The sequence below is a fragment of the Leptonotus elevatus genome, chromosome 7, assembly GCF_054856555.1.
Source record: "Leptonotus elevatus isolate MCC_2025b chromosome 7, RoL_Lele_1.0, whole genome shotgun sequence".
NCBI lineage: Eukaryota > Metazoa > Chordata > Actinopteri > Syngnathiformes > Syngnathidae > Leptonotus > Leptonotus elevatus.
The window spans coordinates 9,826,505-9,850,697 of record NC_141245.1 but is presented as its reverse complement, the minus strand read 5'-3'; the positions used below and the strand labels follow the sequence as shown (position 1 = coordinate 9,850,697).

General features: G+C 42.1%; 3 protein-coding genes across 4 annotated transcripts in view; all 3 read right to left on the bottom strand.

The window, feature by feature from the left end:
• Positions 1 to 56: 56 nt before the first annotated feature.
• On the bottom strand, positions 57 to 4,367 carry LOC147170796 (nuclear mitotic apparatus protein 1-like). Its single transcript, XM_086081194.1, has 6 exons — positions 4,003 to 4,367; positions 3,741 to 3,877; positions 2,788 to 3,072; positions 2,585 to 2,686; positions 969 to 1,226; positions 57 to 470 (listed from the first exon to the last, which is right to left on the bottom strand). The coding sequence occupies exons 1-6, from the start codon at positions 4,265 to 4,267 to the stop codon at positions 450 to 452; spliced, it is 1,068 nt and encodes a 355-aa protein (XP_085937320.1). The 5' UTR covers positions 4,268 to 4,367; the 3' UTR covers positions 57 to 449.
• Positions 4,368 to 4,843: 476 nt separating this feature from the next.
• LOC147170795 (uncharacterized) lies at positions 4,844 to 9,632 on the bottom strand (the record flags this gene model as incomplete). The annotated part of the gene is given in 2 exon segments (XM_086080790.1): positions 4,844 to 8,407; positions 9,108 to 9,632. Coding segments are annotated over 2 exon segments (4,089 nt in total), but the record flags the coding sequence as incomplete, so codon positions are not given.
• Positions 9,633 to 15,897: 6,265 nt separating this feature from the next.
• numa1 (nuclear mitotic apparatus protein 1) overlaps positions 15,898 to 24,193 on the bottom strand; it is a 25,927-nt gene continuing 17,631 nt past the window's right edge. For both annotated transcript variants that reach the window (XM_086080219.1, XM_086080220.1), the window contains exons 15-24: positions 23,926 to 24,135; positions 23,034 to 23,224; positions 22,773 to 22,910; positions 21,466 to 21,571; positions 19,933 to 20,122; positions 19,670 to 19,806; positions 18,721 to 19,005; positions 18,518 to 18,619; positions 16,904 to 17,161; positions 15,898 to 16,421 (exon numbers count right to left, since the gene is read on the bottom strand). In XM_086080219.1, coding sequence (XP_085936345.1) covers positions 16,404 to 16,421; positions 16,904 to 17,161; positions 18,518 to 18,619; positions 18,721 to 19,005; positions 19,670 to 19,806; positions 19,933 to 20,122; positions 21,466 to 21,571; positions 22,773 to 22,910; positions 23,034 to 23,224; positions 23,926 to 24,135 — 1,635 coding nt within the window. In that variant the 3' untranslated portion in view covers positions 15,898 to 16,403. The remainder of the gene's footprint in view (positions 16,422 to 16,903; positions 17,162 to 18,517; positions 18,620 to 18,720; positions 19,006 to 19,669; positions 19,807 to 19,932; positions 20,123 to 21,465; positions 21,572 to 22,772; positions 22,911 to 23,033; positions 23,225 to 23,925; positions 24,136 to 24,193) is intronic.

The window sequence follows — 24,193 nt, the reverse complement described above, 5'->3', positions numbered from 1 at the left end:
ATGTGCATGTGAATGTTGGTGGCAATTTTTTTTAACATTAAGCCACGTTAAGCTTTTTCTCCAAAGGGAATGTCTATGGGGAGGAAAAAGCTTAATGCCCATTAAAATCCAAAATACTTTGGTGATTGCTTTAATATTTTACGTTTGTTAAACCATGGATGTGTTGAGAATGTTGAAAAGCTTTACAGTTATTTATAGCATGCAACTGGTGCTGCTTTCAGGTAACGTACTGTCAAAGTCAATGGGTTCAAATGTAAGGATTTGGAGGCCCGTGATGTTGCAATTTCTAAATGAAAAAGCCCTTTGTATTGAGTATTTGCTGGAAATCAAATGTATAAATGGCACAATTTGTCATTTTAAAATATTTTAATATGTAAAGGCATTGAGATTGATGAAAACATTAAAATAAGGTCATGGTAAAAAATTATAATAAAAGTGCTGTTGAAACGTCACATCCTCCTCCCCATCATCTGTGGGATAAAAAAGAAGAAGATTAAAATACAGAAAAACATAATACAATCAGTTACTATTTAAAAATAGCACTGTCATAGCAGAAGCGTTTCCACCCAATAACGTATGTGAAAACACCCTCACCGTCAGTGTTTGTCATTAAGTGTGAGCCAACCACAAGACACCACAAGCAAGTAAAAGCACCATGCAAATCATTTCTATTGATTATATTATAGACCTCGTCATTCTTCAAGGGAGATTTTCATGATTGTTGCACACGCTCTTCTGTAAAGAGGGTTAGGTTTCACTAGTTAGGGGTTTCACCATGACTGAACATTTGCAATATCAATTGATTAATGGGATCAATTCAAAACTTAGAAGAAAAAAATTCAATTTATTGCTGGGAAAAAATTAAAACACCTATTACAGGATTCTGATGTAAATGTTGATTAAAGATGAAAGAAGTGAGTGGGCAAGCAATTCTTTGCCCACCTCTACATTCAAGAACATGCCCTCACCTTGCGAGCGCTTGCAGTCAATCGTGGCGACTTTGCGGACTTGTTTGCAGTTTGAGGTGACTTGAAGCTGCCACCCTTGCCAGCCCGACTCGTCGCAGAGCGGCACACGGCATTCACGGGAGACGTCTTTGAGGTTTTGCCCGGCGACTTCCGGCTGGAGTTGCGGAGCTTATTCAGGCCTTTTTTCAGATAGTTGTTGCTCCTGCTGTTCTTTGGTGTGTTCTCGATGCTGAACATCATCGACTGCCTGCGTTCCGCCTGTGAGGAGGAAGTAAAATGATAAAATGACTTGAACGAACGAGCCATGGATCAGCGAACAGTGTGCCAGATTTTAATACTGTAGCGTATGCAAAATGGGGTCGGATGTCGGTGACGATTCGGCAATATATCGCGATATTACAGCGCGCAATTCTCGAATCGATTCGATATGGGGCCGAATCGATTTTTAAACATCAATTTTTTGATGGAAATATTCAACAAAACGTCTTACTTAGGGTTAGGATTCACACATTAAATGGAAGAATGTTATATTAATGGAACATTAAGCCTTAATATTTTATTTCAGTGCTGTTCAAACATGAAACAGACTGCAAGCTGTTTGTTAAATGCAGTGGCTCAGTTATAAGCCTGAATTTTCAGATAAATAAATACATTTTCATACAAATCTTACAGTGTACTGATTAGTACTTTCTATATTTGAGTTAAAAAATAAAAAAATCGCAATAATCTATTTATAGATTCATATCGGGATTAATCGAATCGAATCACCAGGCACTAGGCAATTCACACCTATTATTTCCAAAAAATACATTAAAAAAATCGCAATAATCAATTTATATATTCATATCGGGATTAATCTGTATCAAATTGTGACCTATGAATCGTGATACGAATCGAATCGCCAGGTACTAGGCAATTCACACCCCTAGTGCCCTTGGACAGCCAGATCACTATACTTGCTCCTTGTCACATATCGCATAGCCATCGTACCTTTTTCTCCCCTCCCAAATTACATTCTCTGCGATGAAGTGTAACATGAAAGAAAAGAGGTACAATACCCCTGGCTGTACATTCAATCTGTTTTTGCCTTCGACTACAAAAAAAAGAAAAAGAAGCTATGCCATGTGCTGTCATCTGAGTGTGCCTAAAAATGTCATAATTTCAGCCTACAATTACTTGATTTGAACTTGCACGGTTTCAAAGAAAGTGAGTAAAAGAGTTCATCAAAGGCCATTTCTTCTGCCACGGACTTCCGCAAGTCACACACCTACGCCGTTTCCGGTTACTGTTGTTTTTAGTTACTAAGTAACCAAGTCATAACTATGCTTAACCAGTGACTATCCATAAATGAATATCTATCCATCCATTTTCTATGCTGCCGCCGCCGCCTTATACTATTCAGGGAGCTGAAGTCATTCCGAGCTGACGTTAGGCAAAAGGTGGACCACACCAGTGTGTTGGTCCAAGGTCAATCTCTTTTTTCATACGCAGAGAGAGAGAGAGAGAGAGAGAGAGAGAGAGAATTATTCACACAGTCACAGAGTGGAGCGAACCATTCGAACTCCGTGACCCATGAACTAAAACATTACACAAATAAAACCTTTTGGCAAACTTACTGGACTGAGGCCAGGTTGAAGTTGAGAGTTGGACGGTCTGCTGCCGCTGTTCTTATTTTTGGGAGTGAGCGGGCGGGGGAAGCAGCTGGCCTTCAATTTTTTCTGAAAAATAACAATTTTAGAAAATAAAATGATTGCCGACAGTTGAAAAGGGGAAAAATTCAAACAACCCTTAAATTGGACTACATTGCAAACAGACTAACCTCAGGTGACATTTGAGGAACCGATAACGTTGATGTAGACCACTTTGTGCATTTCAGCTGAGAAGAGCTGACTGATTTGGACGGAGGGTAGTCTGCCATCAAGGACAAACGGTGAGAACGGATGCTGGCTGTGGCGCTGGACTGCCCCGCTGCGAGGGAGTGGCGATGGGAAGCCAGAGAGTCCTGCAGCTGGCCTGGCATGACAGATGCGCGACGAATGGTCTCTGTGGGGTCACCTGTACGGACTTCCTCGTCGGTGAAAGTCAAGCTGCTCTTGAAGCCAGTCTGATGTGAGAGAAGGGTTTGAATTGATACCATAAACTGGCATTGCAACTTATGTCAATTAATCATTTGGATGTAACTGGATTTGCAGGGTCTAACCCGTGTACCAAATTGTTGTAACCCTTCTGCTAATGAAAGAAAAACCCACAGTGGTCTCAGAAACAACTTTAATCAAACTAACGAACAGATCTGCACATTCCATCAATGCCCATTTTGCTGACGAATGACAGATTGACGATTACAGTTTGGTTCAGCTTGAAATCTTGACGATGATGGAAGGGTGTCCCGACTTGACGATTGCCGGACACTCAAAATTCATTGACGGGGCCGCCGCCCACTCTGATCTGCACTACAGCAGAACTCCATCATAATATGATGAGTCCAACTCCAGTGAAATATTTCATGTACATTCAAGGTTAGACTTAACTCTTTTTTTAATTTGAAAATGACATTTATATATTTTGACAGGGATGCATCGGAAACGTTATTACTGTACTCTGTGTGCCTCGCTACCATTTTGAGTTCTGACAATTTTCCTAATATCATTTTATACATGCCGTTTTCATGTTCAACTCTGATGTACGCATATGCAATAGCGTTCACAGGTTGCAACAATATGAAAATGCGTATCCTAGTGTTTACTATACAAGATAAGCCACTCCTCTACCAACCTCAAACTCTAAACGGTAGCTGCTCTTGAGATGAGGAGGGCAGGCTTTGTTCCTGGCTTGAAGCTCAGCAATCCTCATCCAGTCATCAGACGCAGCATCTGGCTCGTTCTCTGCCCCGACGCAGAACGTGCTCGTGGCTGTACATGTTAGAAAACAGAAAATTTAGTTTATAGTCATTTTGAGCCTCATCTAAAGATCAGATGCCATTAAAAAGACAGTAAATCATACGTCTCTACTGTTTTGCGGCTAGGTTGAAACCTACTCTGAGAATGGAGCGTGCTCCGCCGATATCCAGGAAGACCGATGAGCTGGTCGTTGGCAGCGCCGGCCATTTTAGCGGGTGTGTCAAAAAGCTCCATGGATACAGGACGTGCACCGGCGAGGTTGGGCTGCGAGCGAGCTGAAGCCAGGCTGTAGAACGTCTCATCAGCTTCAACGCCGCCTGGAGTTTTCTGCAGAGGAGTCCAATGAGAGTTTACCACATAGCTTAAAGAAGAACGTTTGACTGCAGTACTTTCTAAGAACATGCTAACTGAGATTAGATCATTTATTTGACAGTCTATAGGTGTCCTCTGTCCATTGGGTTTTATTCCTACGACGGCAACGTAACCAGATTTGTACCCAAAGTAAAAAATGCCCCTTTCTAACTCTTCTAACCAATCTATGACTAACCTAAACTAAAGTCCTAATTACAGTAAATTGAATATTTGTGCAAATGACATTTCTTGGCCAAAATGTATGTGGCGGCTGTGGATCAGGAGGTAGAGTGGGTCGTCCAGTAACCGGAGGGTCAGTTGTTTGTCATGTCCTTGGCCACTTCACACACCTTGGCGCCAGTGCCACTCACATTGGTGTTTGGCTGCTGGTGCGACTGTTTGGTGGTGGTCGGCGGCACACACTGACAGCCACACTTCCGTCAGTCTGCCCCTGGGCAGCTGCGGCCTACGTATGTAGTTTACCGCCGCCAGAGCGTAAATGAGTGAGTGCATTAATAATGCATCTATTGTGACGTGTCTGAGTGTACAGATTCTGAAAAGCGTTATATAAATCTGATGCATTATTATTATTATTATGACAGTAACCAATAGGGGTGTGCCAAAAAATTATACGTTTTTGGATTTCAAATTCTCCTCAGCATTCTTCAAAGACGAACTGAGGCTTTCCACTTGTTCCTCCAAACTTTGGATGTCTTGGTGAACAAGTTCTGACTTTTCTGAAAACTGCTTGTTTAATGAAGTGATATAGTCCTCTTTAGTCTGGATTTGCTCCTTCATGGTCCTTACACTCTCTTCGGACACAGTCAGTTGCTGCTGCCAAAGGTCTTTTTGACCAGCACTTTCTTGCTCCTGCTTCGCAAGTAGATCCTGGAGCAATTGAACCTGGTCCTCAGCCTTTGTCAAAGAGTTATTCAGACTTTCAACTTGACTTTTTAGATGGTTAATCTTTTCTTGGAGGACTTCAGACTTCTTGACTTGTTGGGCCTCCTCCGCCAGCTCCATGTTTTGCTTTTTGAGTGCCCCCATGTGGAACGTGTTCTTTTTCTCTAAATTGGCAATGATATTTTCATTGGCCTTCACTTGGTCCTTTGCAATCCGGAGAGAATCATTCATGCTCTGCAGTTGCTTATCCAGACCATCAAACCTCTCAGACTGCATGGAGCTCTCAGTCACAATCAGACTGAGCTGTTCCTCCTTGGCATGTAGTTTTGAAGTCAGTTTGTTCACCTCTTGTTGAGAAGAAACCATCTGCGTCTGCAGCGTCTCTATTTGCAGATTACTCTCCGAGTGCTGCTTGGCAAACAGACTCTCCTTGGATGTCAAATTCTCCTCAGCATTCTTCAAAGACGAACTGAGGCTTTCCACTTGTTCCTCCAAACTTTGGATGTCTTGGTGAACAAGTTCTGACTTTTCTGAAAACTTCTTGTTTAATGAAGTGATATAGTCCTCTTTAGTCTGGATGTGCTCCTTCATGGTCCTTACACTCTCTTCGGACACAGTCAGTTGCTGCTGCCAAAGGTCTTTTTGACCAGCACTTTCTTGCTCCTGCTTCGCAAGTAGATCCTGGAGCAATTGAACCTGGTCCTCAGCCTTTGTCAAAGAGTTATTCAGACTTTCAACTTGACTTTTTAGATGGTTAATCTTTTCTTGGAGGACTTCAGACTTCTTGACTTGTTGGGCCTCCTCCGCCAGCTCCATGTTTTGCTTTTTGAGTGCCCCCATGTGGAACGTGTTCTTTTTCTCTAAATTGGCAATGATATTTTCATTGGCCTTCACTTGGTCCTTTGCAATCCGGAGAGAATCATTCATGCTCTGCAGTTGCTTATCCAGACCATCAAACCTCTCAGACTGCATGGAGCTCTCAGTCACAATCAGACTGAGCTGTTCCTCCTTGGCATGTAGTTTTGAAGTCAGTTTGTTCACCTCTTGTTGAGAAGAAACCATCTGCGTCTGCAGCGTCTCTATTTGCAGATTACTCTCCGAGTGCTGCTTGGCAAACAGACTCTCCTTGGATGTCAAATTCTCCTCAGCATTCTTCAAAGACGAACTGAGGCTTTCCACTTGTTCCTCCAAACTTTGGATGTCTTGGTGAACAAGTTCTGACTTTTCTGAAAACTTCTTGTTTAATGAAGTGATATAGTCCTCTTTAGTCTGGATGTGCTCCTTCATGGTCCTTACACTCTCTTCGGACACAGTCAGTTGCTGCTGCAAAAGGTCATTTTGACCATCACTTTCTTGCTCCTGCTTCGCAAGTAGATCCTGCAGCGATTTAACCTGGTCCTCAGCCTTTGTCAAAGAGTTATTCAGACTTTCAACTTGGCTTTTTAGATGGTTAATCTGTTCTTGGAGAAGTTCAGACTGCTTGGATTGTTTGGCCTCCTCCTCCACCAGCTCCATGTTTTGCTTTTTGAGCGCCTCCATGTGGAACGTGTTCTTTTTCTCTAAATTGGCAATGATATTTTCATTGGCCTTCACTTGGTCCTTTGCAATCCGGAGAGAATCATTCATACTCTGCAGTTGTTTATCCAAACCATCATTCCTCTCAGACTGCATGGAGCTCTCAGTCACACTCAGACTTAGCTGTTCCTCCTTGGCATGTAGTTTTGAAGTCAGCTTGCTCACCTCTTGTTGAGAAGAAACCATTTGCGTCTGCAGCGTCTCTATTTGCAGATTACTCTCCAAGTGCTGCTTGGCAAACAGACTCTCCTTGGATGTCAAACTCTCCTCAGCGTTCTTCAAAGACGAACTGAGGCTTTCCACTTGTTCCTCCAAACTTTGGATGTCTTGGTGAACAAGTTCTGACTTTTCTGAAAACTGCTTGTTTAATGAAGTGATATAGTCCTCTTTAGTCTGGATGTGCTCCTTCATGGTCCTTACACTCTCTTCGGACACAGTCAGTTGCTGCTGCCAAAGGTCTTTTTGACCAGCACTTTCTTGCTCCTGCTTCGCAAGTAGATCCTGGAGCAATTGAACTTGGTCCTCAGCCTTTGTCAAAGAGTTATTCAGACTTTCAACTTGACTTTTTAGATGGTTAATCTGTTCTTGGAGGACTTCAGACTGCTTGAATTGTTGGGCCTCCTCCGCCAGCTCCAAGTTTTTCTTTTTGAGTGCGTTCATGTGGAACGTGTTCTTTTTCTCTAAATTGTCAATGATATTTTCATTGGCCTTCACTTGGTCCTTTGCAATCCGGAGAGAAAAATTCATGCTCTGCAGTTGTTTATCCAGACCATCATTCCTCTCAGACTGCATGGAGCTCTCAGTCACACTCAGACTGAGCTGTTCCTCCTTGGCATGTAGTTTTGAAGTCAGTCTGCTCACCTCTTGTTGAGAAGAAACCATTTGCGTCTGCAGCGTCTCTATTTGCAGATTACTCTCCGAGTGCTGCTTGGCAAACAGACTCTCCTTGGATTTCAAATTCTCCTCAGCGTTCTTCAAAGATGAACTGAGGCTTTCCACTTGTTCCTCCAAACTTTGGATGTCTTGGTGAACAAGTTCTGACTTTTCTGAAAACTGCTTGTTTAATGAAGTGATATAGTCCTCTTTAGTCTGGATGTGCTCCTTCATGGTCCTTACACTCTCTTCGGACACAGTCAGTTGCTGCTGCCAAAGGTCTTTTTGACCAGCACTTTCATGCTCCTGCTTCGCAAGTAGATCCTGGAGCGATTGAACCTGGTCCTCAGCCTTTGTCAAAGAGTTATTCAGACATTCAACTTGACCTTTTAGATGGTTAATCTGTTCTTGAAGGATTTCAGCCTGCTTGGAACTGTCCTTCTGCAAGATGACAAGTTGCTCATTTCTGGCCTCTATTTCTTTACTAACGTCATGCTTAAGTTGAATTTCCTGTTTAGCACTTTGGACAGATGAGGTAAGATTTTCAACTTCCACTGTCAACGACTGGATTGTATTCTGCAGAATGTCTTGCTGATTAGAATGCTCCAAACATAGCTGAGCCAGAAGTTGGTCTTTGGTTTCAATGTCATTTTTGTTTTTCACAGTTTCAATTGTACAACCTTTGACTTCTTCTTTGAGGAAGTTAATTTGCTGATCTTTATCCACCAAATTTAATGTCAGGTCATGAAACTTGGTTTCAAGCACTTTCAACTGTTCTTTGGTCTGATTAAGGAGGTATTCTTTCTCTCTACTAGTTTCTTTAAGGGTGTCCAATTCTTGCTGCAAAGTCGCATTAAGGTTCTGTTGTTCCTGTTAGATTATTAACATTGTTTTTCTGTTTCAATTTATATTTTTCAAAGTGTTTTTGATTTTAGCTAGAGATGTTACAACTGTTCCCCATATGTTAGTTAATCTGTAATATTTTGTTCTTATCCTGGGGAAGTAAGGTTTCTGATTCAATCTAAATGAGGGGATGTCTGTAAATGCAATCAGAGGTCGGTCCATAAAAATCCCTTGTGCGAGAAGGCGCCGGGGGCCAATTGTTTACCCCCCATCTAAAGTAGAAAACAGGAACTGAAGTAAAGATAAGAATGGGAGGTGTATAGATTCGAAGACTCTTGTCTTGGCAGGAAGTGCCACATGGAGTGCTCTGTCTGTAGGGGGAGGGAACTGTTTTTGTATAAATGTATGAGTGTACTTTGAGAAGGTTACATTTTTGGGCCAGATGCTATTTTGAAGCAGGCCTTGATGTCTTTCAGACTCTGAAATAAAGCTGGCAAACTTGTTCACAGATTTCAACTTTGAGTTTTATTTGAACACGCAGAAATCAAAGAATTGATTTCCAACATTCCCTAATCAGCTGAGCTTTCTGGTGCTCCGTCTGCTCGAGTTAAAATTTCAGATGCTCAAGCTCTTCTTGGAGGATTTCAGACTGCTTGGAACTATCCTTCTGCAATATGACAAGCTGCTCATTTCTGGCCTCTATCTCTGTACTAAGTCTGCAAGCTTCATCCTCACTGGCTATAATCTGTTGCTGGAGCGCTTCCCTCTGCTTGATATTCTCGTGTTCAGTTTTAGTCAATAGGTCACGCTTAAGTTGAACTTCCTGTTCAGCGCGCTGGACAGACAACATAAGATTTTCAACTTCAACTGTCAAAGTCTGGATTCTATTCTGGAGAACATCTTGCTGATTAGAATTCTCCAAACGTAGTTGGGCTAGCAGATGGTCCTTTGTTTTGATTTCATTTTTGTTTTTCATAGTTTCACTTGTAAAAACGTAAACTTCTTCTTTGAGAACGTTAATTTGGTGATCTTTTTCCACCAAACTTGATGCTAGATCATGAAACTTTGCTTCAAGAACTTTCATGTTTTCTTTGGTCTGATTAAGGAGATATTCCTTCTCTCTACTAGTTTATTTAAGGATGTCCAATTGTTGTAAAGTAGCAATAAGGTTCTGTAGTTCACTAACCTGCTGAGCTTTCTGCTGCTCCGCTTGCTCGAGTTGAAATTGTTAAGAAAACATGTATTTTTGTTCTCTTTTGCGTGTTCAAATAAATCAGAGTTGAGATCTCGTGAAGAGGGTCCTTGCAAGGTTTTTTAATCAGAAATTTCTGAATCACTCAATTGTATTCACCCAAGCAGTGATTCTTTCAAATGTGTGTCGTCTCTTGAAGACACGGCACTTTTATTGAAAAAACAGTGTTCACAGGAAAATCGCTTCTCCCCTGCCTTCAGTTGCAAAAATCAGACTTTCTTTCAGTATCCTAGCTCGTCCTTGAACTTTTAAAAAACGGATTTCTGACGAACAGAAACTAGACTCCTTAGATAAATAAAATAAACTTTTAACTTTCTCATTTCTGGGAAAAGAAAACAAAGATAACAAAGAGGACAAAAGCATTACTCATCAAGCTATATTGAGTTAACATAATTACACCTACATCTACACAGCTATAACTAAATTCAAAACAGTTAAAGTATAAAATGAAACAGTAAAACGTTAACAATCCATCAATTGGGCTCTAAAGAGCCCAACATAAACATTCAAACATTTTTACAGAAAGATTCCAGCGGGATCTTCATCGGATGTCGCAACAGCGGGCACGAATGGAGAAGCAACAGACTCAACCATCATATAAGAAGACTTATTTTGTACGTCCTGTTTTTCAATAGCTGTGGTAATAATTCTTTGGCAAAGAGAACGAATACATGGAATACAACAACACCCGCATGTGGTTAAGAAAACAGCAAATACAGCAACAGATATCAAAATTGAGGAAATTACAGTTTTATAGCGGCCAAATACATCTATCCAATTATCCCATACCGAAGTATCTATACCAGAATGCTCTTTCATTTTTTTATTGAGTGTCCGGAGTCCTTCAATTGCAATGGTTAAACTTCCATCCGGTGCAGTGTTGTTAGGAATAAAAGTACAACACTGATCTCCAAACATTGAGCAAACTCCGCCCCTCTCTGCCAGCAACATGTCTAGTGCAATTCGATTTTGGAATGCCATCAAAGATGTGGCAGCTAACTGGCCGTGTACAGCCTCAAAACCAGATTGAGTCCAATTTCCTAGCCTTTGTACATTATAATGTACATAATTAATTCTATCTACGTTTTTGTTAATGGTGCACCACCAGCAAATTCGAGATTCAAATCCTGAGAGTACTTGATCAGCCAATTTGTACTCATCTGGCACACCTCTTGGTACTCCAATTGCATCTATGTAGGTGGGAACATTTTGCTCTTGCCAAGAAGATCGTTTGATTCTCTGAAAAGAAGGAGAAAATTTTGGTTCCCAAGTATCAATCATTTGTAGAAGGTTATCAACAGATGTGGGGGAAACTTGTACTGGCAGAAGGAGGGTGATGAGAGTACAATATCCTTTTATATTCAAAAGGTAACTTATCAAATATTCGATTATCACCACACCACTACCAAATGTCAGCTCTAGATTGAGGTTGGAACTTTTGTCCCACATCTATTGCTGAAATGCAGTGTGTGATGTGATTTAGTTCTCCCAATTGTTCTCCAGTACCTGTCATTTTAATACATGAAAAATTACCATTCGCAACTTTATTAGAAAATATTGGTTTAGTTGTCTGCCAATTTACGAGTGGATACACCTTATCCCATTGAGAGCATTTGGCATTGGGGACAGTTTTATCCATAAATTCCATTACACAGTAATCCTCTATTTTAGCAGGGATTACTCGCAATAAAGGTCGTGGTCCTACACATACCACACAATCTTCGCCAGAGGCACGCGCTGCTTCGTTCGCCAGCAGTAGCCAATTGTTACTGCTGTCGGACAATCCTGTTGAAACACGAAACCACTCAACTACACCATCAATCGGTACACTAACAGCCTCTACCCCGGTCTCCATCGTATATTTAGTAATTTTTGGTTCTAACTTACTCATAGTCTTATTTACACAAACTAAAATGGGAAAATAGGGGTCAGTTCCAGAGAACCATGCCCATAACAATAATCCAAAACAGGAGGTGTTATATAGAGTTACATTAGGCGGCCGTATATTCCCATCAGGAAAAACAAAGGTAAATTCGAGTTGACCTCCCATTTTACGTAGTGTTACCCTTTTGCTAAAGAAAATAGCCTCCTCGCTAGTTCCCTCTGGCCTGTATTGTCCGCTTTGGGTGGTTATAAAAGCACTCCAGTCTCGCCGCAAAACATGTCCTGTCAAATACCACCAATATTCCACCCAGTCCCCTCCCTTAGTCTGTTTCCAACTTCTAAATCCCTTCAAAGATTTAATGGGAATTTTGACAGAGGTGTTCGTGTTTGGGGCAACTGTCACAGCAATTGAGTCATTATAAGTCCAGGATATGATCCAGGGAATGTGTGGAGAATCAATATCTCGCTTAACACGATGTGTTGTAGTTACGTTCAAAGTTGCATCGAGGGGCTTCCAGAAATACCAGATTGGCATAACAATCAATATGAGAAAGAGTGTCGTGATGTAGCAGATGGAGACGTGTTCCCGCTTTGAAGTTCTTTGTTGAATGAAAAGGGCGTTTGTCAGTTTTGTTTTGTTTTTGTTTTTTTGTTTTTTAAATGAAAAGGGCGTTGTCAGCTTCTTTCAGAACCCTGGTCAACTGCCAGAGATCCAAGGATTGGTCACCGGGATTATCTTCCCAAAATGTGACTCAATCTTTGTGGAATGATGCCCGGAAAAAGGGCACTTGACTCAATCTCCATTGAACGACATCCTCCGCGAGCAGGCAGCCGGACACTGGAAGCAGGCGTGGTTTTCCAGTTGAATCGTCAGGTGGTTCCCGCTGGTGGGAGCGCTGAGCCAGTTCCGGCGGGCCTGGTGGATGACAGGTGGTACCACGTGTCCCCCTTTTTATGCAAGCGCACTGCACAAGACTTTCTCTCCGTTACTTTGTGGGGTTCTGTCCATCTGGGGGCAGACCATTTTCGCTTAGTGACTTTTAACCACACATATTCACAATTATTTATTTCTGAAGGAACATCTGGTTGTTTATTTGTTAGCTTGGAGAACGTAGATACTGTTAGAAAACAATCTCTGTTTTCTTGCGTGTTGAAATAAAACTCAAAGTTGAGATCTAGTGAAGAGGCTTTCTTGCAAGTATTTTATTTAGAAATTTCTAAAGTCATTCAGGACCCTTACTGAATCAGAAGTGGTCGCCAAATGTGCCCTCCTTCTGGGCTCATCCCAATTTATACAAAAACAGTGTTTACAGAAAATAGTCTCCCCCTCCTGTCCTTGTGGGAAGAGTGAAATACAAAAACAGATAATAAATCTTCAGCTCGTATCTTAGTGCACTCCAGATGTAGGTAAATAATTGGTCCCGGCACCTCCTGGACCAGATAATTTATGGACAGAACTCTGCGTGTACTTCGAAACATTACTCATTTAGATAACTCAAAAACCTTACTTACTTACATCTCTTTCCCAGAGAAGAGAACAATGGACTATACATTGAATAACATAAAAATTAACTGTTGTCTTATTATTACACAGCTCTAACTAAAATCAAAACGGTTAAAATATAAATTGAAACAGTAAAACAATGTTAACAATACTATCTGTTTAAGTACTGGAGGTCCTGCAATGTGCGACTCTCCCAGCAGAGCATTAGGAGCCGGAAATGGTCTGTTTGTGTGACCTTCAAACGGAGTCCAGCCTTTGGCTGAGTTTAGTGACATTCGCACATTCATTAATGCAATAGGAAGAGCTTGTAGCCAGTTCAAATTTGATGAGGCCAGTGCTTTAGCCAATTTTTCTTTAATATTTCTATTCATTCTTAGCCCCAATGCTTTTTCTACTTCCTGTAGATGTTTGTTTTTGAAATGGGTTCCATTGTCTGATCTAATTTTTCTGGGAAACCCATGTGATGGTATGTTATGATTAATCAAATGTTTTACCACGACCTCTGCTGTTTCAATTTATGTCTTTATTTAAATTCGGCGATGGAGCCGAAAAAACAGAAATTGTACAGTGTACTGCTATACGGAACTGTACAGGGCTTAGAAATAACAGCAATAACAGCACCGTACAGGCTTACCCATATATATTGAAGAATATTCAACATTTCTACTAGTAGCCAGTAGTCATTCTTAAGGTGTAATGGTTACAAAAATGAAGAATTTATGATGCAAATGAAGTGAATAACTTTACTGATTAAACTTACTGGGTACTCCTTTTATTTTATAAAAATAACATAAGTGGAAAATTAATCCATTTCCATTGCATCTTTAAACCAAAAGCACCATCTGGAAGAGTATTAAAAAAAAAATCACAAGAAAATGTTAGGGTTGACTTCCCCTTTAATGATTTGTTGTTCAGGACATCCTTAATTTTACAGAGAATAGCTCCACCAATGGTCTAACCTCCTCATAAATCACATCTTAATGGAAAAAATATCTGCCTCAAATAAAAACCAAATGTCAAAATTTAAAGAAACATGGTCTACGTATATAGAATTTTTTAACCTAAACCTGGTTACTTAATTCTGCCTGTTAGCGAGAGCCACCGCAGCGTGATAACTTACATTGATGTTTCTGTATTTGGCAATTTGTAACTAATGGTTGTGTTTTTATAGTCAGGAACCCGGGTGCTGACAACAGGATCGAGCAGATTCGCCTCCAATGGGCACTAAGGGTTAATATACGGATTCACTGCATGCCAGTGGGTTAATTCTATAGGTGCTGTCCCCCCCTGGCTGGGCGTGGGCGGGTCTGCCCCTATGTTGGCTGCTGGGTGGCGGCTGCGTCTTGGCCGTTCCCTGGGTCTCTTGGGGGGTGCTGCGTGCGCTTCCTGCCCCCGCCCGGTTGGAGGGGGCCCCGCTGGTCGCTCCTCTTAACTCACTGCACTAGGTTTGCACAATACACTTTTATAGACATATAGGGCACATAACACACTTGGGGGGGGTTAGGGTGGAAACACCGTCTTCACCCGACAACTCCCCTCCAATTTTAATGCACCACACAACTGTGGGGGGGGGGTGCCATCGGTCCCCCTGTCCGTGTCCCCCCCCCCCCCCCCTATATATATATTTTTTATGCATCACATACACTCACTGACATGCCTGGGAGGCGGGTGGATCGGAGCGTGGGGATATCATTTCCCTCTGCTCTGGTTCACCTGCTCCTAATTTTAATGCACCACACGCACACACACTTGCATATACACTGGGTGGGGTCACATTCAAGGTTTAGGGGTAGAGTTCGCCAGTCGGCGAGCTGGCGGACTCAGTACCAGGGGTTAACTTTCACTAAGAACGCTGGGGTGATGACCGGGGCCTTTCCCCACTGGGCCTGGGGTTCGGGGATGCCGGCCGTCCTCCGGTGCCCCCATCTCCCCTTGTGCCCCCGGTGTTCCGTCCCTCCACGCGGCGGGGGGTGGGGTGGGCGCGGCTGCCCTTTCCGCTCCGCTGTCCGGCCCCTCTTCGGCGCCGGTGCCTGGGTGCGGGGGGTCCCCGGGGGCTGGGGGTCGGGGGCTGCCGGTTGGTCGGGGGGGGGGGGGGTTGTCTGGAGCTGGGTTGGGGAGGATGGGGGGCGGGGGGGAGCAGGGGCTGTGGACCGGTGGGGTGCCTGGCGGGCCTGCAGTGCCCCGTCCTGCTGCGTTGGGTTGGGGGCGCGTGGTCGTCCTTTGGCGCCCTGAGGTGTTGCGCTGCTTCTTCCTCAGGTCATTGAATAGGTGGAAGCTGGTGTCTGTGGATCTCACTCTGATTCATCTGTCCTTCCTTCCTTTCCTCAGTCTCTCCTTTGGTCTCCCTGATTTGTTGGAATTTAGATGTTTCTGGAGTTGGTGAAGAACTCTGGTTGGCGGCCCGGTGGGTGGTGTCTGGTCGGTGCTGGATTTCACTTTCCTTTCTTTTCTTTGGTCCTTCCTCGGGTCTCCTGACGGCAGTGTTCGGTTTAGGTGAACGGTATGGGATTTTTTTTTTAACAGGTTTTTGGTGACCTAACGAATACACACAAACTCACACATTCAAAATAATAATTCAACAAAATAAAACTAAAATAAAAAAAGAGAGCAATGATGATGACATTACCGAATGAACAATACTGAGCTCTTTTAATTAAAAATATATGCACATCTCTACCTATGCACACCATCAATGTGTGAAAATATCAAAACGATCGCTCCAATATCTGACATTTTATGGACATTACCATCTTGTTGCATTGTGCACTCTTAATCTTAATGTTGCTTAATGAGGAAAATGCTTATTTAAATTCCAAAATATTGAGACGATTGTTTTGATACTTTCAGACACTGACTTGGGCATAAGTACAGATGTGCATGTGAATGTTGGTGGCAATTGGTGGTATTTTTTTTTAACATTAAGCCACGTTAAGCTTTTTCTCCAAAGTGAATGTCTATGGGGAGGAAAAAGCTCAATGCCCATTAAAATCCAAAATACTTTGGTGATTGCTTTAATATTTTACGTTTGCTGAACCCATGGATGTGTCGAGAATGTTGAAAAGCTTTACAGTTATTTATAGCATGCAACTGGTGCTGCTTTCAGGTAACGTACTGTCAAAGTCAATGGGTTCAAATGTAAGGATTTGGAGGCCCGTGATGTTGCCCGTGATTTCTAAATGAAAAAGCCCTTTGTATTGAGTATTTGCTGGAAATCAAATGTATAAATGGCACAATTTGTCATTTTAAAATATTTTAATATGTAAAGGCAGTGAGATTGATGAAAACATTAAAATAAGGTCATGGTAAAAAATTATAATAAAAGTGCATAAATCTTTATTTTAACTGTTGAAACGTCACATCCTCCCCATCATCTGTGGGATAAAAAAGAAGAAGATTAAAATACAGAAAAACATAATACAATCAGTTACTATTTAAAAATAGCACTGTCATAGCAGAAGCGTTTCCACCCAATAACGTATGTGAAAACACCCTCACCGTCAGTGTTTGTCATTAAGTGTGAGCCAACCACAAGACACCACAAGCAAGTAAAAGCACCATGCAAATCATTTCTATTGATTATATTATAGACCTCGTCATTCTTCAAGGGAGATTTTCATGATTGTTGCATACGCTCTTCTGTAAAGAGGGTTATGTTTCACCATGACTGAACATTTGCAATATCAATTGATTAATGGTATAAATTCAAACCTTAGAAGAAAACAATTCAATTTATTGCTGGGAAAAAATTCAAACACCTATTACAGGATTCTGATGTAAATGTTGATTAAAGATGAAAGAAGTGAGTGGGCAAGCAATTCTTTGCCCACCTCTACATTCAAGAACATGCCCTCACCTTGCGAGCGCTTGCAGTCAATCGTGGCGACTTTGCGGACTTGTTTGCAGTTTGAGGTGACTTGAAGCTGCCACCCTTGCCAGCCCGACTCGTCGCAGAGCGGCACACGGCATTCACGGGAGACGTCTTTGAGGTTTTGCCCGGCGACTTCCGGCTGGAGTTGCGGAGCTTATTCAGGCCTTTTTTCAGATAGTTGCTGCTCCTGCTGTTCTTTGGTGTGTTCTCGATGCTGAACATCATCGACTGCCTGCGTTCCGCCTGTGAAGAGGAAGTAAAATGATAAAATGACTTGAATGAACAAGCCATGGATCAGCGAAGAGTGTGCCAGATTTTAATACTGTAGCGTATGCAAAATGGGGTCGGATGTCGGTGACGATTCGGCAATATATCGCGATATTACAGCGCGCAATTCTCGAATCGATTCGATATGGGGCCGAATCGATTTTTAAACATCAATTTTTTGATGGAAATATTCAACAAAACGTCTTACTTAGGGTTAGGATTCACACATTAAATGGAAGAATGTTATATTAATGGAACATTAAGCCTTAATATTTTATTTCAGTGCTGTTCAAACATGAAACAGACTGCAAGCTGTTTGTTAAATGCAGTGGCTCAGTTACAAGCCTGAATTTTCAGATAAATAAATACATTTTCATACAAATCTTACAGTGTACTGATTAGTACTTTCTATATTTGAGTTAAAAAATAAAAAAATCGCAATAATCAATTTATAGACTCATATCGGGATTAATCGAATCGAATCGCCAGGCACTAGGCAATTCACACCTATTATTTCCCAAAAAATACATTTAAAAAATCGCAATAATCAATTTATATATTCATATTGGGATTAATCGGTATCAAATCGTGACCTATGAATCGTGATACGAATCGAATCGCCAGGTACTAGGCAATTCACACCCCTAGTGCCCTTGGACAGCCAGATCACTATACTTGCTCCTTGTCACATATCGCATAGCCATCGTACCTTTTTCTCCCCTCCCAAATTACATTCTCTGCGATGAAGTGTAACATGAAAGAAAAGAGGTACAATACCCCTGGCTGTACATTCAATCTGTTTTTGCCTTCGACTACAAAAAAAAAAAGAAGAAGCTATGCCATGTGCTGTCATCTGAGTGTGCCTAAAAATGTCATAATTTCAGCCTACAATTACTCGATTTGAACTTGCACGGTTTCAAAGAAAGAGTAAAAGAGTTCATCAAAGGCCATTTCTTCTGCCACGGACTTCCGCAAGTCACACACCTACGCCGTTTCCGGTTACTGTTGTTGTCGTTTTTGGTTACTAAGTAACCAAGTCATAACTATGCTTAACCAGTGACTATCCATAAATGAATATCTATCCTTCCATTTTCTATGCCGCTGCCGCCTTATACTATTCAGGGAGCTGAAGTCATTCCGAGCTGACGTTAGGCAAAAGGTGGACCACACCAGTGTGTTGGTCCAAGGTCAATCTCTTTTTTCACACGCAGAGAGAGAGAGAGAGAGAGAGAGAGACAATTATTCGCACAGTCACAGAGTGGAGCAAACCATTCGAACTCAGTGACCCATGAACTAAAACATTACACAAATAAAACCTTTTGGCAAACTTACTGGACTGAGGGCAGGATGAAGTTGAGAGTTGGACGGTCTGCTGCCGCTGCTCTTATTTTTGGGAGTGAGCGGGCGGGGGAAGCAGCTGGCCTTCAATTTTTTCTGAAAAATAACAATTTTAGAAAATAAAATGATTGCCGACAGTTGAAAAGGGGAAAAATTCAAACAACCCTTAAATTGGACTACATTGCAAACAGACTAACCTCAGGTGACATTTGAGGAACCGATAACGTTGACGTAGACCGCTTTGTGCATTTCAGCTGAGAAGAGCTGACTGATTTGGACGGTGGGTAGTCTGCCATCAAGGACAAACGGTGAGAACGGATGCTGGCTGTGGCGCTGGACTGCCCCGCTGCGAGGGAGTGGCGATGGGAAGCCAGAGAGTCCTGCAGCTGGCCTGGCATGACAGATGCGCGACGAATGGTCTCTGTGGGGTCACCTGTACGGACTTCCTCGTCGGTGAAAGTCAAGCTGCTCTTGAAGCCAGTCTGATGTGAGAGAAGGGTTTGAATTGATACCATAAACTGGCATTGCAACTTATGTCAATTAATCATTTGGATGTAACTGGATTTGCAGGGTCTAACCCGTGTACCAAATTGTTGTTACCCTTCTGCTAATGAAAGAAAAACCCACAGTGGTCTCGGAAACAACTTTAATCAAACTAACGAACAGATCTGCACATTCCATCAATGCCCATTTTGCTGACGAATGACAGATTGACGATTACAGTTTGGTTCAGCTTGAAATCTTGACGATGATGGAAGGGTGTCCCGACTTGACGATTACCGGACACTCAAAATTCATTGACGGGGCCGCCGCCCACTCTGATCTGCACTACAGCAGAACTCCATCATAATTGATGCGTCCAAGTCCAGTGAAATATTTCATGTACATTCAAGAATAGACTTAACTCTTTTTTTATTTGAAAATGACATTTATATATTTTGACAGGGATGCATCGGAAACGTTATTACTGTACTGTGTGCCTCGCTACCATTTTGAGGTCTGACAATTTTCCTAATATCATTTTCTACATGCCGTTTTCATGTTCAACTCTGATGTACGCATATGCAATAGCGTTCACAGGTTGCAACAATATGAAAATGCGTATCCTAGTGTTTACTATACAAGATAAGCCACTCCTCTACCAACCTCAAACTCTAAATGGTAGCTGCTCTTGAGATGAGGAGGGCAGGCTTTGTTCCTGGCTTGAAGCTCAGCAATCCTCATCCAGTCATCAGACGCAGCATCTGGCTCGTTCTCTGCCCCGACGCAGAACGTGCTCGTGGCTGTACATGTTAGAAAACAGAAAATTGAGTTTTATAGTCATTTTGAGCCTCATCTAAAGATCAGATGCCATTAAAAAGACAGTAAATCATACGTCTCTACTGTTTTGCGGCTAGGTTGAAACCTACTCTGAGAATGGAGCGTGCTCCGCCGATATCCAGGAAGACCGATGAGCTGGTCGTTGGCAGCGCCGGCCATTTTAGCGGGTGTGTCAAAAAGCTCCATGGATACAGGACGTGCACCGGCGAGGTTGGGCTGCGAGCGAGCTGAAGCCAGGCTGTAGAACGTCTCATCAGCTTCAACGCCGCCTGGAGTTTTCTGCAGAGGAGTCCAATGAGAGTTTACCACATAGCTTAAAGAAGAACGTTTGACTGCAGTACTTTCTAAGAACATGCTAACTGAGATTAGATCATTTATTTGACAGTCTATAGGTGTCCTCTGTCCATTGGGTTTTATTCCTACGACGGCAACGTAACCAGATTTGTACCCAAAGTAAAAAATGCCCCTTCCTAACTCTTCTAACCAATCTATGACTAACCTAAACTAAAGTCCTAATTACAGTAAATTGAATATTTGTGCAAATGACATTTCTTGGCCAAAATGTATGTGGCGGCTGTGGATCAGGAGGTAGAGTGGGTCGTCCAGTAACCGGAGGGTCAGTTGTTTGTCATGTCCTTGGCCACTTCACACACCTTGGCGCCAGTGCCACTCACATTGGTGTTTGGCTGCTGGTGCGTCTGTTTGGTGGTGGTCGGCGGCACACACTGACAGCCATGCTTCCGTCAGTCTGCCCCAGGGCACATGCGGCCTACGTATGGAGTTTACCGCCGCCAGAGCGTAAATGAGTGCGTGCATTAATAATGCATCTATTGTGACGTGTCTGAGTGTACAGATTCTGAAAAGCGCTATATAAATCTGATGCATTATTATTATTATGACAGTAATCAATAGGGGTGTGCCAAAAAAATCGATTCACATAAGAATCACGATTCTCATTTAGTACGATTCAGAATTGATTTTAAATGTCCCAAAATCGATTTTATTTAAATTATTTTTTACTGTCTTGCCTTTGTCTGTGCGTGCTTTTATTTGGAGCGCTGTTCATGTTGTACCCGCTTTGGCCACTTAGGGGCAGTGTGGTCCCACGCGGTCTAATACACTGTTAAGTTGTAGCCACATTAGAGAGTAAAAGGAAAACGTCACAAGTTATTCCAATAAAAGTTTTTTGCAGTGTGGAGCCGTTCTTTTGAGTGATAAAAGTGCCGCGAGTAGCGCGCTAATTAGCATTAGCGAGTCAGACTGGAGTAGATCATTACAATTCATTGCACATCTATAGATTGAAGCAAAAATCATTGTCAATGAAATCATTTTGAATCAAAAATTGTTCTTAATCGAAAATCGATTCTGAATCAAATCGCAGACCCAAAAATCGGAATTCAATCGTGAGACATTCAAAGATTCCCACCCCTAGTAACCAAGCATGCCTTTTTGTGCTGCATGACACCATATCATTCCACTGTGGAAACTTTTTCATTGCAGGCGGTTGTTAACATTTTGTTGGTACAGTTGTAAACAAAATATCCTTTGATAGGAGTGAAACGCAGTTCTGGAAATGCAGTTTGTTCAAATATTAAAGTTCAGAAGCATGTCAACAAGTTTACCTTTGTCATGGTTATGTTTATAACCTGTGTTGTCCTCCGTCTTTTGATAGATGATGATGGATTTATACAGCGGAAATCCACTTCTGTTTTGTCTTCTGTAGTGGTTCTAGACAAAGAAAACGTATATGCCTTATATCATATTTACGTTTGTTACCATACAAGTTGTAATTGCACCACAATTACAAATGTACACTATGTAAACTAGAATTCCTAAGGCTACGTTCACACTGCAAGCAAATGCGACCCAGATCAAATTTTTTTGCCTAAATACAACATGTATCTGACTTTTTTATGTCAGTCGGCTCAATTCCGATTTCTCCATAACCAACCTGGGTCACTTTCATGTGTGTCCTAGATCGGATACGTATCCGAAATTTTGAAATTTGACCGCTGTTGTAACTTTATATTTGGCTTTAATTCAATTCCACTTAAAACATGAAGTATAAAGATGACATTTGGGCTGGTGATAATAGTGATTTAGCCATGCAGACGGCTCATTTATTACGCGCGGCAATGACGTGATGTCATCGTTAGGGGGGGGGGGGGGGGTCCCCGTGAGAGGAGGCACTCGAACAGGCTCGCCTCATTTTCACAAAATATTTCGACCTCCTCCCGCATCACTACTCTGTAGATATGAGATCATGACGGGAAAAATATGAGCCACGACGACGGACTTACAAAAGTCCGTGGCCCTGACACGCTGGACCATACGTATTTACGTCCGCAAACACAGCGTTGTGAGTGATGTTGTATTTTCTTCTGCGCATGCGGGTCACTTTGTAGACTCATTACAGCAGACAGACTGAGGTCGCAATGAATAGGTAATGCGAACGCTTACTAAAGAAAAATCGGATTTCACCCCCAAAAATTAGAATTGAGCATTAAAGGTGTATAGAATTATTCAATGCTCACTCATTTTAGAAACCAACTATTAATTTCAATATAAATGTAAAATGTGTCCTTTCATGAACGGACATTAAAAAAAATAAAATAATATATATATATATATATATAAAATCGTAGTCTATCGCTAATTATATTACATAGGTTGCGCCATGTCTTACAGAAGGTTGAAAATGTTTCACCGCCATCTTATTGCACAGGTACCCAATGAAGAGGAACTTCACGAACGTAGTAATTGGTGGTAGGCTTGGGAAGTGCAGTCCCTCTGAGGCACCGTGCGCTTTGAACTTTGAAGATCCTTGTATTCTACTAGTTCACCACTAGATGGCACTAAAGTCTACACACTCTCCCTTTAAGACCTGCAGTGTGAACGTAGCTTAAGTCCTTATAACACTGCCATTTACCTGTTGATATATCTTGTATTTATCGGTGTAAAATAAAGAGTTTCCAGTGACTCCGCCTTCAGACCGCGACGTTTGGCTGCCAGTCTCTCGGAGCTACGAACAAGTGGCGTGCTTGATTCGTCAGGCGCCGAAAGCTTCCTGCAGAATTGGAGGACAAATATGCCATTTAAATTAAGGTTCACATATTTCTGTCATGGATGATTTTGTCACGTCTTTTCCTTAGATTCATTTCTGTTCACTTTTTATTTAGCAAAATACAACCTTGTGTTGTTCAGCGAGTCTTCAAGGGAGCTTTGGTCCAGACTGTCCGTGCTCATAACTCTCTTGGGCTCCGCTTTCGTGTGAACATGCGAGTGTGAGCGCGGAACCTGCAGGCAACATGACTCAGATGGGCCTGCTTCATGGCCAGGGACTCGGTTGTGTGCACACGGGTTTAGGTCAACAGAGGCCATCTTCACATAAAAGGATAACATGGAAAATGCATTACTGTTTACTTAGAAATATGAATTCAAAACAGATCAAAATATAAAAAACCAAGTTCCGGTTCTTTAAAATTAGTTTGTCACACTGCATTTACATCAATACAGAGCAATGCGCAGACCTGACGCAGCCTGGCTATATTCAGTGTTTCCCACACCATGTTAATACTTGGGCGGGCCACCCAAGTAAATTGGCCACCACAGAAGATCCAGAAAATCGATTAAAAATAAAATATATTTAAAAATAAAAAAAACGTGCCGCGACAGGATGTACCGCATGTAACGTTAGTTCGCCGTTGCTCACTTGTGGCTCGTGAGGCTAGGGGACACGTAGTAACAGGACTGAGACCCCCCCCGCCGGAGTCCACCCACCCAAGCAGATTACAGATCTGTGGGAAACACTGCTATTACAATTCAACCGTTTACATTACGCAAGTTCGGATCAGCAAAAAAAAGATGCCACCCCTGTTAATCCGAATGGATCTGCCTTTTCAATCCGATTGAGGTTTTTCTATCAAGAATTTTCTTTCCATTAAGTCATTCAGCTGTGTAATCAGAATACATGGCTCCATGTAAACCCACAGAGAGAAAAAAATTGCATTCTACAAGATTTCAATTAATGGTTCAGCTTTAAGTTGCACAACAAATGACACTGAACAACAGGCAAAACCAACCTGTGCCTCCAAACGGGTCAGCTTGCTCAACATGTTTTGTTCCTGGCTTTGAGCCTTTTCTAATTCCAGCTGAAGCAGTTTGAGCTCCATACCAGTGGCCTTCGCCTCGCGGTCTCTTTCTTCCAGGGAGTGCTTGAGCTTGGCAACCTCCTCTTGGCTATCTTGGAGAAGCTGTTTCTTGTTATTGTAGTGACTCGCTGCCTTCTCCATCTACAACATTATATGTGCACTTGTCAGTGACTGGACAACGGTACCAATGAGTGCACGT